The 21,765-nt window shown below is 53.1% G+C and overlaps 1 protein-coding gene across 1 annotated transcript; it reads left to right on the top strand.

The window, feature by feature from the left end:
- Window positions 1–2,006: 2,006 nt before the first annotated feature.
- LOC112241484 (general transcription factor 3C polypeptide 1) lies at window positions 2,007–21,519 on the top strand. Its single transcript, XM_042313861.1, has 7 exons — window positions 2,007–2,250; window positions 2,490–2,638; window positions 5,006–5,241; window positions 6,853–7,181; window positions 9,949–10,288; window positions 16,735–17,048; window positions 20,720–21,519. The coding sequence occupies exons 1-7, from the start codon at window positions 2,038–2,040 to the stop codon at window positions 21,014–21,016; spliced, it is 1,878 nt and encodes a 625-aa protein (XP_042169795.1). The 5' UTR covers window positions 2,007–2,037; the 3' UTR covers window positions 21,017–21,519.
- The last annotated feature ends 246 nt before the right edge of the window (window positions 21,520–21,765 follow it).

Raw genomic sequence — 21,765 nt, 5'->3', positions numbered from 1 at the left:
AGTAACACTACTACAGGTTAGTAACACTACTACAGGTTAGTAACACTACTACAGGGTAGTAACACTACTACAGGTTAGTAACACTACTACTGGGTAATAACACTACTACTGGGTAATAACACTACTAGTTACTACAGGTTAGTAACACTACTACTGGCTAATAATGCTACTACAGGTTAGTAACACTACTACAGGTTAGTAACACTACTACAGGTTAGTAACACTACTACAGGGTAATAACACTACTACAGGTTAGTAACACTACTACTGGGTAATAACGCTACTACAGGTTAGTAACACTACTACTGGGTAATAACACTACTACAGGGTAATAACACTACTACAGGTTAGTAACACTACTACAGGCTAGTAACACTACTACAGGTTAGTAACACTACTACATGTTAGTAACACTACTACAGGGTAGTAACACTACTACTCCTCTCTCCCTTGCCACCTCCCACTCCCCCCACTCTCGTCTCTCCCTCACCACCTCCCACTCCCCCCCATTCTCCTCTCTCCCTCGCCACCTCCCACTCTCCCCCACTCTCCTCTCTCCCTCGCCACCTCCCACTCTACCCCCCACTCTCCTCTCTCCTCGCCACCTCCCACTCTACCCCCACTCTCCTCTCTCCCTCGCCACCTCCCACTCTCCCCCCACTCTCCTCAATCCCTCACCTCCCCCACTCTCCTCAATCCCTCGCCTCCCCCACTCTCCTCTCTCCCTCGCCTCCCCCACTCTCCTCTCCCTCGCCTCCCCCACTCTCCTCTCTCCCTCGCCTCCCCCACTCTCCTCTCTCCCCTCGCCTCCCCCACTCTCCTCTCTCCCTCGCCAACCTCCCACTCTCCTCTCTCCCTCGCCTCCCCCACTCTCCTCTCTCCCTCGCCTCCCCCACTCTCCTCTCTCCCTCGCCAACCTCCCACTCTCCTCTCTCCCTCGCCACCTCCCACTCTCCCCCCACTCTCCTCTCTCCTTCGCCACCTCCCACTCTCCTCTCTCCCTCGCCACCTCCCACTCTCCCCCCCTCTCTCCTCTCTCCTCGCCACCTCCCACTCTCCCCCACTCTCCTCTCTCCCTCGCCACCTCCCACTCTCCCCCCCACTCTCCTCTCTCCCTCCCACTCTCCCCCCACTCTCCTCTCTCCCTCGCCACCTCCCACTCTCCCCCCACCCTCCTCTCTCCCTCGCCACCTCCCACTCTCCCCCACTCTCCTCTCTCCCTCGCCACCTCCCACTCTCCCCCACTCTCCTCTCTCCCTCGCCACCTCCCACTCTCCCCCCACTCTCCTCTCTCCCTCGCCACCTCCCCTCCCCCCCCACTCTCCTCTCTCCCTCCCACTCTCCCCCCACTCTCCTCTCTCCCTCCCCTCTACCCCCCACTCTCCTCTCTCCCTCGCCTCCCCCACTCTCCTCTCTCCCTCGCCTCCCCCACTCTCCTCTCTCCCTCGCCTCCCCCCACTCTCCTCTCCCTCGCCTCCCCCCACTCTCCTCTCTCCCTCGCCTCCTCCCACTCTCCTCTCTCCCTCACCACCTCCCACTCTCCCCCCCTCACCTCCTCCCACTCTCCTCTCTCCCTCCCACCTCCCCCACTCTCCTCTCTCCTGTAGGTGTTTTACATGGCGTCTGCCCACGGGTCTGTGTACAGAGGTGTTTGACTTCATGCAGGCCTTGAGTGAGAACGGGACTGGAGACAACCACCCTTCCACGGTCTTCATACACGAAGGAAAGGAGAAGGAGAAGAGGGAGAGCATGGAGAGAGGGGGCGGAGGGCATGGAGATGGAGGGGGGGTGGGCATGGAGAGAGGGGCGGTGGGCATGGAGAGAGGGGGCGGTGGGCATGGAGAGAGGGGCGGTGGGCATGGAGAGAGGGGCGGTGGGCATGGAGAGAGGGGGTGGGCAGGAGGGCATGGAGGATGGGAGGTGGGCATGGAGAGAGGGGAGGTGGGCATGGAGAGAGGGGGCGGTGGGCATGGAGAGAGGGGAGGTGGGCATGGAGAGAGGGGAGGTGGGCATGGAGAGAGAAAAAAAGATGAAGATATGGAGACAGAAGACAGAGGGAAGAACACAGAGAACGAGCACTTGGAGGAGAACGAGGACAACGCGGCCCACAACCAAGCGGAAGAACAGGTCTCGTCTTTTACCGTCCATGGAGTTGAGTCTACCTCCGGGGACCCTGCCTCCTGTCCTCTCACCCACACGGAGGAGCCGGAGTTGGGCCTTGACCCCTCTCTCCCTCTAGATCTCACGGAGGTGTGTTTAGTTCCTTTGTGGTTTGTAGTATTTGAGAGTGAAATGTTTCCTCAACAAAGCTGAAATGCCAGTGCCACTTCCTAAACATAGCAGCAACAGTCTTCATATGTACTTTGTTCTAGCTCTGATGCTGATTCCTCTGTTCAGTTCACACACTGTTTAATTGGGTTTCATGAGATCACCTGTATAAGATAACGTAGATCATAAATGTTCCGTTAATTGAATCACGCGTTCTCCAGATGTTGCAGTTCTCCCTGGAGTCCCCGGGGGGCGCCACACTGGCCTGTCTCAGTCTGATGACTCTGGGTCTGCTGTCAGTCCACGTCTCCATACCTGAACACATAGTGGTGTTGGACAGCACCATGGTGGACAATGAGGTGGTTAAGAGGTACACACACACCTACCTACACACACCTACCTACACACACCTATACACACACCTACCTACACACACCTATACACACACACCCACACATACCTACACACACACACCTCCCCTCTCGTCTCCATACCTGAACACATAGTGTTGTTGGACAGGCACCATGGTGGACAATGAGGTGGTTTAGAGGTAGACACACACCTATATACACACACACCCACACACACCTACACACACCTCCCCTCTCGTCTCCATACCTGAACACATAGTGGTGTTGGACAGCACCATGGTGGACAATGAGGTGGTTAAGAGGTACACACACACACACCTACCTACACACACCTATACACACACACACCTAAACACACACACACCAAAACACAGGGCTACACGCGCACACCCAACCCTTTCTCTGGCACTCCTTCTTTCTCTCTGTCTAAAATGAAAAGTTGTTTCTCCAAATTCATTTTTCTCATGTAGCCCCAGATCCATAATATTATACAGTCCCCTATAGCCCCAGATCCATAATATTATACAGTCCCCTATAGCCCCAGTCCCCTATAGCCCCAGATCCATAATATTATACAGTCCCCTATAGCCCCCTATAGCCCCAGATCCATAATATTATACAGTCCCCTATAGCCCCAGATCCATAATATTATACAGTCCCCTATAGCCCCCTATAGCCCCAGATCCATAATATATACAGTCCCCTATAGCCCCCTATAGCCCCAGATCCATAATATTATACAGTCCCCTATAGCCCCAGATCCATAATATTATACAGTCCCCTATAGCCCCCTAGCCCCAGATCCATAATATTATACAGTCCCCTATAGCCCCCTATAGCCCCAGATCCATAATATTATACAGTCCCCTATAGCCCCCCATAATATAATACAGTCCCCTATAGCCCCAGATCCATAATATTATACAGTCCCCTATAGCCCCAGATCCATATATTATACAGTCCCCTATAGCCCCAGATCCATAATATTATACAGTCCCCTATAGCCCCAGATCCATAATATTATAGTCCCCTATAGCCCCAGATCCATAATATTATACAGTCCCCTATAGCCCCAGATCCATAATATTATACAGTCCCCTATAGCCCCCTATAGCCCCAGATCCATATTATTATACAGTCCCCTATAGCCCCAGATCCATATTATTATCCAGTCCCCTATAGTCCCCTATAGCCCCAGATCCATGGAGTTATTATACGGTCCCCTATAGCCCCAGATCCATATTATTATACAGTCCCCTATAGCCCCAGATCCATATTATTATACAGTCCCCTATAGCCCCCTATAGCCCCAGATCCATATTATTATACAGTCCCCTATAGCCCCAGATCCATATTATTATCCAGTCCCCTATAGCCCCAGATCCATATTATTATCCAGTCCCCTATAGCCCCAGTCCCCTATAGCCCCAGATCCATATTATTATACAGTCCCCTATAGCCCCAGATCCATATTATTATCCAGTCCCCTATAGCCCCAGATCCATATTATTATACAGTCCCCTATAGCCCCCCTATAGCCCCAGATCCATATTATTATACAGTCCCCTATAGCCCCAGATCCATATTATAATACAGTCCCCTATAGCCCCAGATCCATATTATTATACAGTCCCCTATAGCCCCAGATCCATATTATTATACAGTCCCCTATAGCCCCAGTCCCCTATAGCCCCAGATCCATATTATTATACAGTCCCCTATAGCCCCAGATCCATATTATTATACAGTCCCCTATAGCCCCAGATCCATAGTATTGCTGGAGTGTAGAGACGCCGTGCTGGAGTGTAGAGACGCCGTGCTGGAGTGTAGAGACGCCGTGCTGGAGTGCAGAGACACATCCAAGTTTCATCTTCCCAGTCCAAATAAATAAGTAGGGGAGGTCCATATTGTATTGTTCCATATTCTCATATTTACTGACGCCCTGTCTGTCTCTCTGCCCCTGTCTGTCTCTCTGCCCCTGTCTGTCTCTCTGCCCCTGTCTGTCTCTCTGCCCCTGTCTGTCTCTCTGCCCCTGTCTGTCTCTCTGCCCCTGTCTGTCTCTCTGCCCCTGTCTGTCTCTCTGCCCCTGTCTGTCTCTGCCCCTGTCTGTCTCTGCCCCTGTCTGTCTCTGCCTCCTCTCTGCCCCTGTCTGTCTCTCTGCCCCTGTCTGTCTCTCTGCCCCTGTCTGTCTCTCTGCCCTGTCTGTCTCTGTCTGTGTCTCTCTGTCTGTCTGTCTCTCTCTCTGCCCCCGTCTGTCTGTCTCTCTCTCTCTGCCCCCGTCTGTCTGTCTCTCTCTCTCTGCCCCCGTCTGTCTTTCTCTCTCTCTCTGCGCCCGTCTGTCTCTCTCTCTTTGTCTCTTCTCTCAGTATCTCAGTGCTGGCTGAGGATGATGATGATGAAGAGGAGAACGAGGGACGGAGGGGGATCGAGGTGAGGGCTCACAAGGCGTCCCACACCAAGTACCTGATGATGCGTGGATACTGCGTTCCCGGGATCGTCAACCTCCGAAACCTCAACACCAACGATAGTATTGTGGTGGAATCGTGCACCATGAGACTACATCTACGTCACACACCTGTACATACACTGTTTACTACCCAGGGTAGGTACACACACCTGTACACACACTGTTTATGACCCAGGGTAGGTACACACACCTGTACACACACTGTTTACTACCCAGGGTCTAGTTACACACACCTGTACACACACTGTTTACTACCCAGGGTAGGTACACACACCTGTACACACACTGTTTATTATCCACACCTAAACACACACACAACACATAAGAATTCTCTCTCTCTCGCCTTCCTCTCTCCCTCATCTCTCTCTTCCCTCCCTCGCCCTCCTCTCTCCCTCATCTCTCTCTTCCCTCCCCTCGCCCTCCTCCCCCTCATCTCTCTCTCCCCCCCTCGCCCTCCCCTCTGCCCTCATCTCTCTCTTCCCTCCCCTCGCCCTCATCCCTCTCGCCCTCCCTCTCTCTCCCTCCCCCTCGCCCTCATCTCTCTCTCCCCCCCTCGCCCTCATCTCTCTCTGCCCTCCCCTCGCCCTCATCTCTCTCTTCCCCATCCCTCTTCCCCTCCCTCGCCCTCATCTCTCTCTTCCCCTCCCCTCGCCCTCATCTCTCTCTTCCCCTCCCTCGCCCTCATCTCTCTCTTCCCTCCCTCGCCCTCATCTCTCTCTTCCCCTCCCTCGCCCTCATCTCTCTCTTCCCCTCCCTCGCCCTCATCTCTCTCTCCCCTCCCCTCGCCCTCATCTCTCTCTGCCCTCCCCTCGCCCTCATCTCTCTCTCCCCTCCCCTCGCCCTCATCTCTCTCTGCCCTCCCCTCTCGCCCTCATCTCTCTCTTCCCCTCCCCTCGCCCTCATCTCTCTCTTCCCCTCCCCCTCATCTCTCTCTTCCCCTCCCCTCTCTCTCCCCCTCCCTCGCCCTCATCTCTCTCTTCCCCTCCCTCGCCCTCATCTCTCTTCCCCTCCCTCGCCCTCATCTCTCTCTTCCCCTCGCCCTCATCTCTCTCTTCCCCTCCCTCGCCCTCATCTCTCTCTTCCCCTCCCTCGCCCTCATCTCTCTCTTCCCCTCCCTCGCCCTCATCTCTCTCTTCCCCTCCCTCGCCCTCATCTCTCTCTTCCCCTCCCTCGCCCTCATCTCTCTCTTCCCCTCCCTCGCCCTCATCTCTCTCTTCCCCTCCCTCGCCCTCATCTCTCTCTTCCCCTCCCTCGCCCTCATCTCTCTCTTCCCCTCCCTCGCCCTCATCTCTCTCTTCCCCTCCCTCGCCCTCATCTCTCTCTTCCCCTCCCTCGCCCTCATCTCTCTCTTCCCCTCCCTCGCCCTCATCTCTCTCTTCCCCTCCCTCGCCCTCATCTCTCTCTTCCCCTCCCCTCGCCCTCATCTCTCTCTTCCCCTCCCCTCGCCCTCATCTCTCTCTTCCCTCCCTCCTCTCCCCTCCTCCCTCACCCTCCTCTCTCCCCCTCCCTCATCTCCTCCTCCCTCCTCCCTCATCTCTCTCTTCCCCTCCCTCCTCTCTTCCTCATCTCTCCCTCCCCTCATCTCTCTCTTCTCCCTCTCTCCCTCATCTCTTTCCCACTCCCTCCTCTCTCCCTCATTTCTCTTCCCCTCCCTCGCCCTCTCTCCCTCATCTCTCCCTCATCTCTCTTCCCCCTCCCTCGCCCTCTCTCCCTCATCTCTCCCTCATCTCTCTCTCCTCCTCTCAGACTCTCCTCCCATAGACTTCTCCAGACACGGTCCCTCTCTCCTCCCCTCTTTACTCTCCCATTCCCTCAGAGCCCATCCCTCCTCCTCCTCCTCTCCCTCGTCCTCCCCCCTCCCCTTCTCCCCCTCCTCCTCCGTAGAGGTGTGTGAGGGGCGTCTGGTGACTCAGAGAGGGTATAGCCCAGAGGACATTGGTGCTGTGGCAGAGCTCAGAGCAACACTGGAGAGACACGGAGCCTTCGGATTGGACAGGCGGGACCTGGTGACATCACACACACACCTGGCCGACCCGAGAGACGGACGTACCAGAGGTCTGCAGCGGTACATACAGGTAGAGACACACTGAAACAGAACATACAGGTGGAGACACACTGAAACACACTGAAACAGAACATACAGGTAGAGACACACTGAAACACACTGAAACAGAACATACAGGTAGAGACACACTGAAACAGAACATACAGGTAGAGACACACTGAAACAGAACATACAGGTAGAGACACACTGAAACAGAACATACAGGTAGAGACACACTGAAACACACTGAAACAGAACATACAGGTGGAGACACACTGAAACACACTGAAACAGAACATACAGGTAGAGACACACTGAAACACACTGAAACACACTGAAACACACTGAAACACACTGAAACAGAACATACAGGTAGAGACACACACATGGTAGAGACACACTGAAACACACTGAAACAGAACATACAGGTAGAGACACACTGAAACAGAACATACAGGTGGAGACACACTGAGACACACTGAAACACACTGAAACACACTGAAACAGAACATACAGGTAGAGACACACTGAAACAGAACATACAGGTAGAGACACACTGAAACAGAACATACAGGTAGAGACACACTGAGACAGAACATACAGGTAGAGACACACAGACACACTGAGACAGAACATACAGGTAGAGACACACTGAAACACACTGAAACAGAACATACAGGTAGAGACACACTGAAACACACTGAAACAGAACATACAGGTAGAGACACACTGAAACAGAACATACAGGTAGAGACACTGAAACAGAACATACAGGTAGAGACACACTGAAACAGAACATACAGGTAGAGACACACTGAAACAGAACATACAGGTGGAAACACACTGAAACAGAACATACAGGTAGAGACACACTGAAACAGAACATACAGGTAGAGACACACTGAAACACACTGAAACAGAACATACAGGTAGAGACACACTGAAACACACTGAAACAGAACATACAGGTAGAGACACACTGAAACAGAAACAGAACATACAGGTAGAGACACACTGAAACAGAACATACAGGTAGAGACACACTGAAACACACTGAAACAGAACATACAGGTAGAGACACACTGAAACACACTGAAACAGAACATACAGGTAGACACACTGAAACACACTGAAACAGAACATACAGGTAGAGACACACTGAAACACACTGAAACAGAACATACAGGTAGACACACTGAAACACACTGAAACAGAAACACACAGAAACAGAACATACAGGTAGAGACACACTGAAACACACTGAAACAGAACATACAGGTAGAGACACACTGAAACACACTGAAACAGAACATACAGGTAGAGACACACTGAAACAGAACATACAGGTAGAGACACACTGAAACAGAACATACAGGTGGAGACACACTGAAACAGAACATACAGGTGGAGACACACTGAAACAGAACATACAGGTAGAGACACACTGAAACACACTGAAACAGAACATACAGGTGGAGACACACTGACTGAAACAGAACATACAGGTAGAGACACACTGAAACACACTGAAACAGAACACACAGGTAGAGACACACTGAAACACACTGAAACAGAACATACAGGTGGAGACACACTGAAACACACTGAAACAGAACATACAGGTAGAGACACACTGAAACAGAACACATACAGGTGGAGACACACTGAAACAGAACATACAGGTGGAGACACACTGAAACAGAACATACAGGTAGAGACACACTGAAACAGGACATACAGGTGGAGACACACTGAAACAGAACACACAGGTAGAGACACAAACACACTGAAACAGAACACAGGTACAGAACACACAGGTGGAGACACACTGAAACAGAACATACAGGTAGAGACACACTGAAACACACTGAAACAGAACATACAGGTAGAGACACACTGAAACAGAACATACATGTAGAGACACACTGAAACAGAACATACAGGTAGAGACACACTGAAACACACTGAAACAGAACATACAGGTAGAGACACACTGAAACAGAACATACAGGTAGAGACACACTGAAACAGAACATACAGGTAGAGACACACTGAAACACACTGAAACAGAACATACAGGTGGAGACACACTGAAACACACTGAAACAGAACATACAGGTGGAGACACACTGAAACACACTGAAACACACTGAAACAGAACATACAGGTGGAGACACACTGAAACAGAACATACAGGTGGAGACACACTGAAACAGAACATACAGGTAGAGACACACTGAAACACACTGAAACAGAACATACAGGTAGAGACACACTGAAACACACTGAAACAGAACATACAGGTAGAGACACACTGAAACACACTGAAACAGAACATACAGGTAGAGACACACTGAAACAGAACAGACAGGTGGAGACACAGCTGAAACAGAACATACAGGTAGAGACACACTGAAACAGAACATACAGGTAGAGACACACTGAAACAGAACATACAGGTGGAGACACACTGAGACACACTGAAACAGAACATACAGGTAGAGACACACTGAAACACACTGAAACAGAACATACAGGTGGAGACACACTGAAACACACTGAAACAGAACATACAGGTGGAGACACACTGAAACACACTGAAACAGAACATACAGGTGAGACACACTGAAACAGAACATACAGGTAGAGACACACTGAAACAGAACATACAGGTGAGACACACTGAAACACACTGAAACAGAACATGACAGGTAGAGACACACTGAAACAGAACATACAGGTACCTCTGCTCTGTGATTGGTTGATGTGTCAATTTTCTCCTCTGTGATTGGCTATAGGACTTGCTGGAGGAAGAGCTGGTGTTGGAGGTGGGAGGGAGCTCAGTGCGTCTGGTGTTACTGAGTCACGCTGAGCCCTGGCTACTGACCTCCACAGAGAGGCAGAGAGACCGGCCACACCAAGCCCAGCGAGGAGCCTCTGCCTTTGGGGACAGAAAGCACCACAACCCCCTCCTCCGCAAGAGAAGAATGGTGGCCCCCAGAGAGCAGGAACCACGTAGTAAGAGAGGCAGAAGAGAAACGCTGATGGAGGAAGAGGAGGTTGAGAAGAGGGAGGAGACACCGGAGGAGGAGGAGGTTGAGAAGAGGGAGGAGACACCGGAGGAGGAGAGAAGATGCAGCCTGAAGAGAAAGACAGGAACGAGACTGCAGAGGAGAGATGGATGAAGAGGAGAGAGGAGGAGGAAGAGAAAGAAGAAGAGAGGGTACAAGAGGAACCATCATCTACCATTGAGACAGACAGAGCACAGGTGAGACTACAGCTGACCCCGTTAACCAGACTACAGCTGACCCCGTTAACCAGACTACAGCTGACCCCGTTAACCAGACTACAGCTGACCCCGTTAACCAGACTACAGCTGACCCCTACAGCTGGCCCCGTTAACCAGACTACAGCTGACCCCGTTAACCAGACTACAGCTGACCCCGTTAACCAGACTACAGCTGACCCCGTTAACCAGACTACAGCTGACCCCGTTAACCAGACTACAGCTGACCCCCGTTAACCAGACTACAGCTGACCCCGTTAACCAGACTACAGCTGACCCCGTTAACCAGACTACAGCTGACCCCGTTAACCAGACTACAGCTGACCCCGTTAACCAGACTACAGCTGACCCCGTTAACCAGACTACAGCTGACCCCGTTAACCAGACTACAGCTGACCCCGTTAACCAGACTACAGCTGACCCCCCCGTTAACCAGACTACAGCTGACCCCCGTTAACCAGACTACAGCTGACCCCGTTAACCAGACTACAGCTGACCCCGTTAACCAGACTACAGCTGACCCCGTTAACCAGACTACAGCTGACCCCGTTAACCAGACTACAGCTGACCCCGTTAACCAGACTACAGCTGACCCCGTTAACCAGACTACAGCTGACCCCGTTAACCAGACTACAGCTGACCCCGTTAACCAGACTACAGCTGACCCCGTTAACCAGACTACAGCTGACCCCGTTAACCAGACTACAGCTGACCCCGTTAACCAGACTACAGCTGACCCCGTTAACCAGACTACAGCTGACCCCCGTTAACCAGACTACAGCTGACCCCCAGACGTTAACCAGACTACAGCTGACCCCGTTAACCAGACTACAGCTGGCCCCGTTAACCAGACTACAGCTGGCCCCGTTAACCAGACTACAGCTGGCCCCGTTAACCAGACTACAGCTGGCCCCCGTTAACCAGACTACAGCTGACCCCGTTAACCAGACTACAGCTGACCCCGTTAACCAGACTACAGCTGACCCCCATTAACCAGACTACAGCTGACAGCTGACCCCGTTAAGACCAGACCCCGTTAACCAGACAGCTGACCCCGTTAACCAGACTACAGCTGACCCCCGTTAACCAGACTACAGCTGACCCCGTTAACCAGACTACAGCTGGCCCCGTTAACCAGACTACAGCTGACCCCGTTAACCAGACTACAGCTGACCCCGTTAACTAGACCACAGCTGACCCCGTTAACCAGACCACTGAGACTACAGCTGACCCCGTTAACTAGACCACAGCTGACCCCGTTAACCAGACCACTGAGACTACAGCTGACCCCCGTTAACTAGACCACAGCTGACCCCGTTAACCAGACCACTGAGACTACAGCTGACCCCCGTTAACTAGACCACAGCTGACCCCGTTAACCAGACCACTGAGACTACAGCTGACCCCGTTAACTAGACCACAGCTGACCACGTTAACCAGACCACTGAGACTACAGCTGACCCCCGTTAACTAGACCACAGCTGACCCCGTTAACCAGACCACTGAGACTACAGCTGACCCCCCCCGTTAACTAGACCACAGCTGACCCCGTTAACCAGACCACTGAGACTACAGCTGACCCCGTTAACTAGACCACAGCTGACCCCGTTAACCAGACCACTGAGACTACAGCTGACCCCGTTAACTAGACCACAGCTGACCCCGTTAACCAGACCACTGAGACTACAGCTGACCCCGTTAACTAGACCACAGCTGACCCCGTTAACCAGACCACTGAGACTACAGCTGACCCCGTTAACTAGACCACAGCTGACCCCGTTAACCAGACCACTGAGACTACAGCTGACCCCGTTAACTAGACCACAGCTGACCCCGTTAACCAGACCACTGAGACTACAGCTGACCCCGTTACTGAGACTACAGCTGACCCCGTTAACCAGACCACTGAGACTACAGCTGACCCCGTTAACCAGACCACCACTGAGACTACAGCTGACCCCGTTAACCAGACCACTGAGACTACAGCTGACCCCGTTAACCCAGCTGACCCCGTTAACCAGACCACTGAGACTACAGCTGACCCCGTTAACCAGACCACTGAGACTACAGCTGACCCCGTTAACCAGACCACTGAGACTACAGCTGACCCCGTTAACCAGACCACTGAGACTACAGCTGACCCCGTTAACTAGACCACAGCTGACCCCGTTACCAGACCACTGAGACTACAGTTAACCCACAGCTGACCACTGAGACTACAGCTGACCCCGTTAACCAGACCACTGAGACTACAGCTGACCCCGTTAACCAGACCACTGAGACTACAGCTGACCCCGTTAACCAGACCACTGAGACTACAGCTGACCCCGTTAACCAGACCACTGAGACTACAGCTGACCCCGTTAACCAGACCACTGAGACTACAGCTGACCCCGTTAACCAGACCACTGAGACTACAGCTGACCCCGTTAACCAGACCACTGAGACTACAGCTGACCCCGTTAACCAGACCACAGCTGACCCCGTTAAGCTGACCAGACTACAGCTGACCCAGCTGACCCCGTTAACCAGACACAGCTGACCCCGACTACAGCTGAACCAGACCACTACTAGCTGACCCCGTTAACCAGACTACAGCTGACCCCGTTAACCAGACTGACAGCTGACCCCGTTAACCAGACCACAGCTGACCCCGTTAACCAGACCACTGAGACACAGCTGACCCCGTTAACCAGACTACAGCTGACCCCTGTTAACCAGACTACAGCTGACCCCGTTAACCAGACTACAGCTGACCCCGTTAACCAGACCACTGACAGCTGACCCCGTTAACCAGACCACAGCTGACCCCCCCGTTAACCAGACTGACAGCTGACCCCGTTAACCAGACCAGACTACAGCTGACCCCGTTAACCAGACCACTGAGACAGCTGACCCCGTTAACCAGACTACAGCTGACCCCGTTAACCAGACCACTGAGACACAGCTGACCCCGTTAACCAGACTACAGCTGACCCCGTTAACCAGACCACAGACTGACCCCCGTTAACCAGACTACAGCTGACCCCCGTTAACCAGACCACTGAGACACAGCTGACCCCCGTTAACCAGACTACAGCTGACCCCCGTTAACCAGACTACAGCTGACCCCGTTAACCAGACTACAGCTGACCCCCGTTAACCAGACCACAGCTGACCCCCCGTTAACCAGACCACTGAGACTACAGCTGACCCCCGTTAACCAGACCACAGCTGACCCCGTTAACCAGACCACTGAGACTACAGCTGACCCCCGTTAACTAGACCACAGCTGACCCCGTTAACCAGACCACTGAGACTACAGCTGACCCCGTTAACTAGACCACAGCTGACCCCGTTAACCAGACCACTGAGACTACAGCTGACCCCCGTTAACTAGACCACTGAGACAGCTGACCACGTTAACCAGACCACTGAGACTACAGCTGACCCCGTTAACCAGACCACAGCTGACCCCGTTAACCAGACCACTGAGACTACAGCTGACCCCGTTAACTGAGACCACAGCTGACCCCGTTAACCAGACCACTGAGACTACAGCTGACCCCCCAGACCACTGAGACCACAGCTGACCCCGTTAACCAGACCACTGAGACTACAGCTGACCCCGTTAACCAGACCACTGAGACTGACCACGTTAACCAGACCACTGAGACTACAGCTGACCCCGTTAACCAGCTGAGACCACTGAGACTACAGCTGACCCCGTTAACCAGACCACTGAGACTACAGCTGACCCCGTTAACCAGACCACTGAGACTACAGCTGACCCCGTTAACCAGACCACTGAGACTACAGCTGACCCCCGTTAACCAGACCACTGAGAGCTGACCCCGTTAACCAGACCACTGAGACTACAGCTGACCCCGTTAGACCAGTTACCACTGAGACCACAGCTGACCCCGTTAACCAGACCACTGAGACTACAGCTGACCCCGTTAACCAGACCACTGAGACTGAGCCCCCGTTAACCAGACCACTGAGACTACAGCTGACCCCGTTAACCAGACCACTGAGACTACAGCTGACCCCGTTAACCAGACCACTGAGACTACAGCTGACCCCGTTAACCAGACCACTGAGACTACAGCTGACCCCGTTAACCAGACCACTGAGACTACAGCTGACCCCGTTAACCAGACCACTGACCACTGAGACTACAGCCACTGAGACCCCCGTTAACCAGACCACTGAGACTACAGCTGACCCCGTTAACCAGACCACTGAGACTACAGCTGACCCCGTTAACCAGACCACTGAGACTACAGCTGACCCCGTTAACCAGACCACTGAGACTACAGCTGACCCCGTTAACCAGACCACTGAGACTACAGCTGACCCCGTTAACCAGACCACTGAGACTACAGCTGACCCCGTTAACCAGACCACTGAGACTACAGCTGACCCCGTTAACCAGACCACTGAGACTACAGCTGACCCCGTTAACCAGACTACAGCTGACCCCCCGTTACCCAGACTACAGCTGACCCCGTTACCCAGACTACAGCTGACCCCCGTTACCCAGACTACAGCTGACCCCCGTTACCCAGACTACAGCTGAGACCCAGACTACAGCTGACCCCGTTACCCAGACTACAGCTGACCCCGTTACCCAGACTACAGCTGACCCCGTTACCCAGACTACAGCTGACCCCGTTACCCAGACTACAGCTGACCCCGTTACCCAGACTACAGCTGACCCCGTTAACCAGACTACAGCTGACCCCGTTACCCAGACTACAGCTGACCCCGTTACCCAGACTACAGCTGACCCCGTTACCCAGACTACAGCTGACCCCGTTACCCAGACTACAGCTGACCCCGATACCCAGACTACAGCTGACCCCGTTACCCAGACTACAGCTGACCCCGTTAACCAGACTACAGCTGACCCCCCCGTTACCCAGACTACAGCTGACCCCGTTACCCAGACTACAGCTGACCCCCGTTACCCAGACTACAGCTGACCCCGTTACCCAGACTACAGCTGACCCCGTTACCCAGACTACAGCTGACCCCGTTACCCAGACTACAGCTGACCCCGTTACCCAGACTACAGCTGACCCCGTTACCCAGACTACAGCTGACCCCGTTACCCAGACTACAGCTGACCCCCAGACTACAGCTGACCCCGTTACCAGACTACAGCTGACCCCGTTACCCAGACTACAGCTGACCCCGTTACCCAGACTACAGCTGGCCCCCGTTAACCAGACTACAGCTGACCCCGTTACCCAGACTACAGCTGACCCCGTTAACCAGACTACAGCTGACCCCGTTACCCAGACTACAGCTGACCCCGTTACCCAGACTTGACCCCCGTTACAGACTACAGCTGACCCCGTTACCCAGACTACAGCTGACCCCGTTACCCAGACTACAGCTGACCCCGTTACCCAGACTACAGCTGACCCCGTTACCCAGACTACAGCTGACCCCGTTACCCAGACTACAGCTGACCCCGTTAACCAGACTACAGCTGACCCCGTTTAACCCAGACTACAGCTGACCCCGTTACCCAGACTACAGCTGACCCCGTTACCCAGACTACAGCTGACCCCGTTACCCAGACTACAGCTGACCCCGTTAGACCCAGACTACAGCTGACCCCGTTACCCAGACTACAGCTGACCCCGTTACCCAGACTACAGCTGACCCCGACTACCCAGACTACAGCTGACCCCCCGTTACCCAGACTACAGCTGACCCCGTTACCCAGACTACAGCTGACCCCGTTAACCCAGACTACAGCTGACCCCGTTACCCAGACTACAGCTGACCCCGTTACCCAGACTACAGCTGACCCCGTTACCCAGACTACAGCTGACCCCGTTACCCAGACTACCCCGTTACCCAGCTGACCCCCCGTTACCCAGACTACAGCTGACCCCGTTACCCAGACTACAGCTGACCCCGTTACCCAGACTACAGCTGACCCCGTTACCCAGACTACAGCTGACCCCGTTACCCAGACTACAGCTGACCCCGTTACCCAGACTACAGCTGACCCCGTTACCCAGACTACAGCTGACCCCGTTACCCAGACTACAGCTGACCCCGTTACCCAGACTACAGCTGACCCCGTTACCCAGACTACAGCTGACCCCGTTACCCAGACTACAGCTGACCCCGTTACCCAGACTACAGCTGACCCCCGTTACCCAGACTACAGCTGGCCCCGTTACCCAGACTACAGCTGACCCCGTTACCCAGACTACAGCTGACCCCGTTACCCAGACTACAGCTGACCCCCGATCTGTTCACCGGTGTGTTTCATCGTGTTTTTTATTTTCCTCAGAGGGCGACGGCGAGAAGCCATTTTCATCTCTAGCTGAGGAAGAGGATGGTGAAGCTAGCGGTCTGCCCGAGGAAGAGGATGGTGAAGCTAGCGGACTGCGCGAGGAAGAGGACAACAGCGGCGGCGTGTGTGACGTGTCGTTCGTCAGTCGTCCGTGGCGTATCGTGGACGGCAGTCTGAACAGGCCGGTGTGCAAAGGCATGCTGGACGCTGTCCTTTACCACATCATGACCCGGCCCGGTTTACCAGAACACGTCTTACTGGAACACTACAGAGGGGTCTTGCAGCCAGTGGTGGTACTGGACCTCGTGCAGGTAGGAACGACAACCACACCAGGGCCGTGCACAGACCTTTGGTGGGGCAGCTGCTAAATATATATATATAAATATTTTACCGTCATTCCATTCAACAGCATTCCCAAAAATTAAACCTCATTCCATTCAACAGCATTCCCAAAAATTAAACCTCATTTCATTCAACAGCATTTTAAAATGTAGCCATTCCATTCAACAGCATTCCCAAAATGTGGAACCTCATTCCATTCAACAGCATTCCCCAAAATTAAACCTCATTCCATTCAACAGCATTCCCAAAAATTAAACCTCATTCCATTCAACAGCATTCCCAAAAATTAAACCTCATTCCATTTCTACTCCTTCTATAGCCAAATTCACATTTTTTTATTTTTTTTATTTTTAATATAGCCATTTTCTTGTGATGTGGACTAGATCAGCTGATCATCGGGGGATGTAGACTAGATCAGCTGATCATCGGGGATGTAGACTAGATCAGCTGATCATCGGGGATGTAGACTAGATCAGCTGATCATCGGGGATGTAGGTTAGATCAGCTGGGATGTAGGCTAGATCAGCTGATCATCTGGGATGTAGGTTAGATCCGCTGGGATGTAGACTAGATCCGCTGGGATGTAGACTAGATCCGCTGGGATGTAGACTAGATCCGCTGGGATGTAGACTAGATCCGCTGGGATGTAGACTAGATCCGCTGGGATGTAGACTAGATCCGCTGGGATGTAGACTAGATCCGCTGGGATGTAGACTAGATCCGCTGGGATGTAGACTAGATCAGCTGATCAGCAGGGATGTAGTGTAGATCAGCTGATCATCGGGGATGTAGACTAGATCAGCTGATCATCGGGGATGTAGACTAGATCATCGGGGATGTAGACTAGATCAGCTGATCATCGGGATGTAGGCTAGATCAGCTGATCATCGGGATGTAGGCTAGATCAGCTGATCATCGGGATGTAGGCTAGATCAGCTGATCATCGGGATGTAGGCTAGATCAGCTTCATCGGGATGTAGGCTAGATCAGCTGATCATCTGGGATGTAGGTTAGATCAGCTGGGATGTAGACTAGATCAGCTGGGATGTAGGCTAGATCAGCTGATCAGCAGGGTGTAGGCTAGATCAGCTGATCATCGGGGATGTAGACTAGATCATCGGGGATGTAGACTAGATCAGCTGATCATCGGGATGTAGGCTAGATCAGCTGATCATCGGGATGTAGGCTAGATCAGCTGATCATCGGGATGTAGGCTAGATCAGCTGATCATCGGGATGTAGGCTAGATCAGCTGATCATCGGGATGTAGGCTAGATCAGCTGATCATCGGGATGTAGGCTAGATCAGCTGATCATCGGGGATGTAGGTTAGATCAGTTGGGATGTAGGCTAGATCAGCTGATCATCTGGGATGTAGGTTAGATCAGCTTGGATGTAGACTAGATCAGCTGATCAGCGGGGATGTAGGCTAGATCAGCTGATCATCGGGGATGTAGGCTAGATCAGCTGATCATCGGGGATGTAGGCTAGATCAGCTGATCATCGGGGATGTAGGCTAGATCAGCTGATCATCGGGGATGTAGACTAGATCAGCTGATCATCGGGGATGTAGACTAGATCAGCTGATCATCGGGGATGTAGACTAGATCAGCTGATCATCGGGGATGTAGACTAGATCAGCTGATCATCGGGGATGTAGACTAGATCAGCTGGGATGTAGGCTAGATCAGCTGATCATCGGGATGTAGACTAGATCAGCTGATCATCGGGGATGTAGACTAGATCAGCTGGGATGTAGACTAGATCAGCTGATCATTGACTTCAAGGTTGAGTTCATTAGAAAATAGTTATTGTTTGAATGGCAATTTATTGCATTTAAAATGACAAAAGATAATTGTATACAACAGAGGAAAGGTAAGTAAGCACCTGCTCCTTCACAGCTGCTGACATCACCAGTACTGGTCAGGTTCACTCATGTTCATCTCTCCCCTCCTCCTCCTCTCCTGCTCCTTCACAGCTGCTGACATCCCCAGTACTGGTCAGGTTCACTCACGTTCATCTCTCCCCTCCTCCTCCTCTCCTGCTCCTTCACAGCTGCTGACATCACCAGTACTGGTCAGGTTCACTCACGTTCATCTCTCCCCTCCTCCTCCTCTCCTGCTCCTTCACAGCTGCTGACATCACCAGTACTGGTCAGGTTCACTCTTCATCTCTCCCCTCCTCCTCCTCTCCTGCTCCTTCACAGCTGCTGACATCACCAGTACTGGTCAGGTTCACTCATGTTAATCTCTCCCTGTCCCTCCTGTTCCTCCCCTCCTCCTGGTCCTTCTTTCTCCCGTCCCTCCTCTTCTGCTCCTGTCCCTCCTTCTGTTCCTCCCCTCCTCCTCTGGTCCTTCTCTCTCCCCGTCCCTCCTCTCCTGCTCCTCTCCCCTGTCCCTCCTCTCCTGCTCCTCTCCCCGTCCCTCCTCTCCTGCTCCTCTCCCCGTCCCTCCTCTCCTGCTCCTCTCCCCGTCCCTCCTCTCCTGCTCCTCTCCCCGTCCCTCCTCTCCTGCTCCTCTCCCCGTCCCTCCTCTCCTGCTCCTCTCCCCGTCCCTCCTCTCCTGCTCCTCTCCCCGTCCCTCCTCTCCTGCTCCTCTCCCCGTCCCTCCTCTCCTGCTCCTCTCCCCGTCCCTCCTCTCCTGCTCCTCCCCCGTCCCTCCTCTCCTGCTCCTCTCCCCGTCCCTCCTCTCCTGCTCCTCTCCCCGTCCCTCCTCTCCTGCTCCTCTCCCCGTCCCTCCTCTCCCCCTGTCCCTCCTCTCCTGCTCCTCTCCCCGTCCCTCCTCTCCTGCTCCTCTCCCCGTCCTCCTCTCCTGCTCCTCTCCCCTGTCCCTCCTCTCCTGCTCCTCTCCCCGTCCCTCCTCTCCTGCTCCTCTCCCCGTCCCTCCTCTCCTGCTCCTCTCCCCGTCCCTCCTCTCCTGCTCCTCTTCCCGTCCCTCTCTCCTGCTCCTCTTCCCGTCCCTCCTCTCCTGCTCCTCTCCCCGTTCCTCCTCTCCTGCTCCTCTCCCCGTCCCTCCTCTCCTGCTCCTCTCCCCGTCCCTCCTCTCCTGCTCCTCTCCCGTCCCTCCTCTCCTGCTCCTCTCCCTGTCCCTCCTCTCCTGCTCCTCTCCCCCCCCTCCTCTCCTGCTCCTCTCCCGTCCCTCCTCTCCTGCTCCTCTCCCGTCCCTCCTCTCCTGCTCCTCTCCCCGTCCCTCCTCTCCTGCTCCTCTCCCCGTCCCTCCTCTCCTGCTCCTCTCCTGCTCCTCTCCCTGTCCCTCCTCTCCTGCTCCTCTCCCGTCCCTCGTCTCCTGCTCCTCTCTCCCCGCCCCTCCTCTCCTGCTCCTCTCCCCGTCCCTTCCTCTCCTGCTCCTCTCCCGTCCCTCCTCTCCTGTTCCTCTCCCCGTCCCTCCTCTCCTGTTCCTCTCCTTGTCCCTCCCTCCCCCCTCTCCTGCTCCTCTCCCCCATCCCTCCTCTCCTGCCCTCTCCCCCCCTCCCTCCTCTCCCTCCCTCCCTCCTCTGCTCCTCTCCCCCTCCTGCCCTCTCCCCGTCCCTCCTCTGCTCCTCTCCCCCTCCCTCCTCTGCTCCTCTCTCCCCCTCCCTGCTCCTCTCCCCCTCTCCTGCTCCTCTCCCCGTCCCTCCTCTGCTCCTCCTCTCTCCTCCCCTCAGGCCCTCGTTGAGTTGGGCTGTATCAAGAAGAAGTACGTGACCAGACGTCCCAAACCCTCCCTCTTCTCCCGCCCAGCCGCCGTCCTCATGGTGGGGGAGGAGAGAGAGGGAGAGACGGGGGTGAGGCTGGAGGAGACGGGGGTAAGGCTGGAGGAGACGGGGGTAAGACCGGCTGAGACGACCACTGTGTTCTATGAGCCGACCATCGACTGCTGTCTGCGTCTAGGACAGGTTTTACCCCATGAAAACAACTGGAACCAGTGGGTCCAGTTCGCACAACATGAGAACAAACAGTAAGGACTGGAGTTAAAACTGATTCTAATTCTTTAGTACCACGCTGTAGTGAAACGTTTTTAGACCATAGACATAACGTTGTGCAACTGAAAATGTTTTGCAACAAAAAAATGAAAGTTTTTGAAAGTATTGTGAAAAATGAAAGTTAGTCCCTGTCCGTTTCGTTCCCTATGATTCTGTTTGGTTCCATTGAGTTGTTAGTGGATACACACCAGGACTGCTAGGGGACGGGAGTTTTACTTGATCAGGATTAATAGGCCCAGGAGTTAAAACAACAAGTTTCTTCAGTGGTTAACCCAAAGGTCTTTCGTTCTGACTCTTATCGGACAGCAAGATTAGATTTTAGCTTAAAAAAAATTTTTGTTTCAGTTGTAGTGACACAGATCTCTGGGAATTAGTTTCACATCTTAGACGTCCTTTCGTCGGGGAAAACCTGTTGTGGTTTCATTTCAGTTTCGTGATTCTTTTCTTGAAAGTGTGATGTAATAAAAATTCTAATTGTGAAATGAGACTCGTGATGCTTTTTTATAATCTAAGATGAAACAAGTGATTTAGTTTATTTTTAAAGAGACAACAGAACACTTTTTATGGTTTGTCAACATGGACACCTGTAAAAGCACAGCACTGTTCAGTACATTTACTATACATAACTATACATACAATACAGCACTGCTCAATACATTTACTATACATAACTATACATGTTCACATATACATTTACTATACATAACTACACATACAATACAGCTACT

This window comes from Oncorhynchus tshawytscha, unplaced genomic scaffold (genome assembly GCF_018296145.1).
Source record: "Oncorhynchus tshawytscha isolate Ot180627B unplaced genomic scaffold, Otsh_v2.0 Un_contig_3683_pilon_pilon, whole genome shotgun sequence".
NCBI classification, from domain to species: Eukaryota; Metazoa; Chordata; class Actinopteri; order Salmoniformes; family Salmonidae; genus Oncorhynchus; species Oncorhynchus tshawytscha.
Note: the sequence above shows the minus strand (reverse complement) of the source record. Positions and strands in the feature narration are given on the sequence as shown.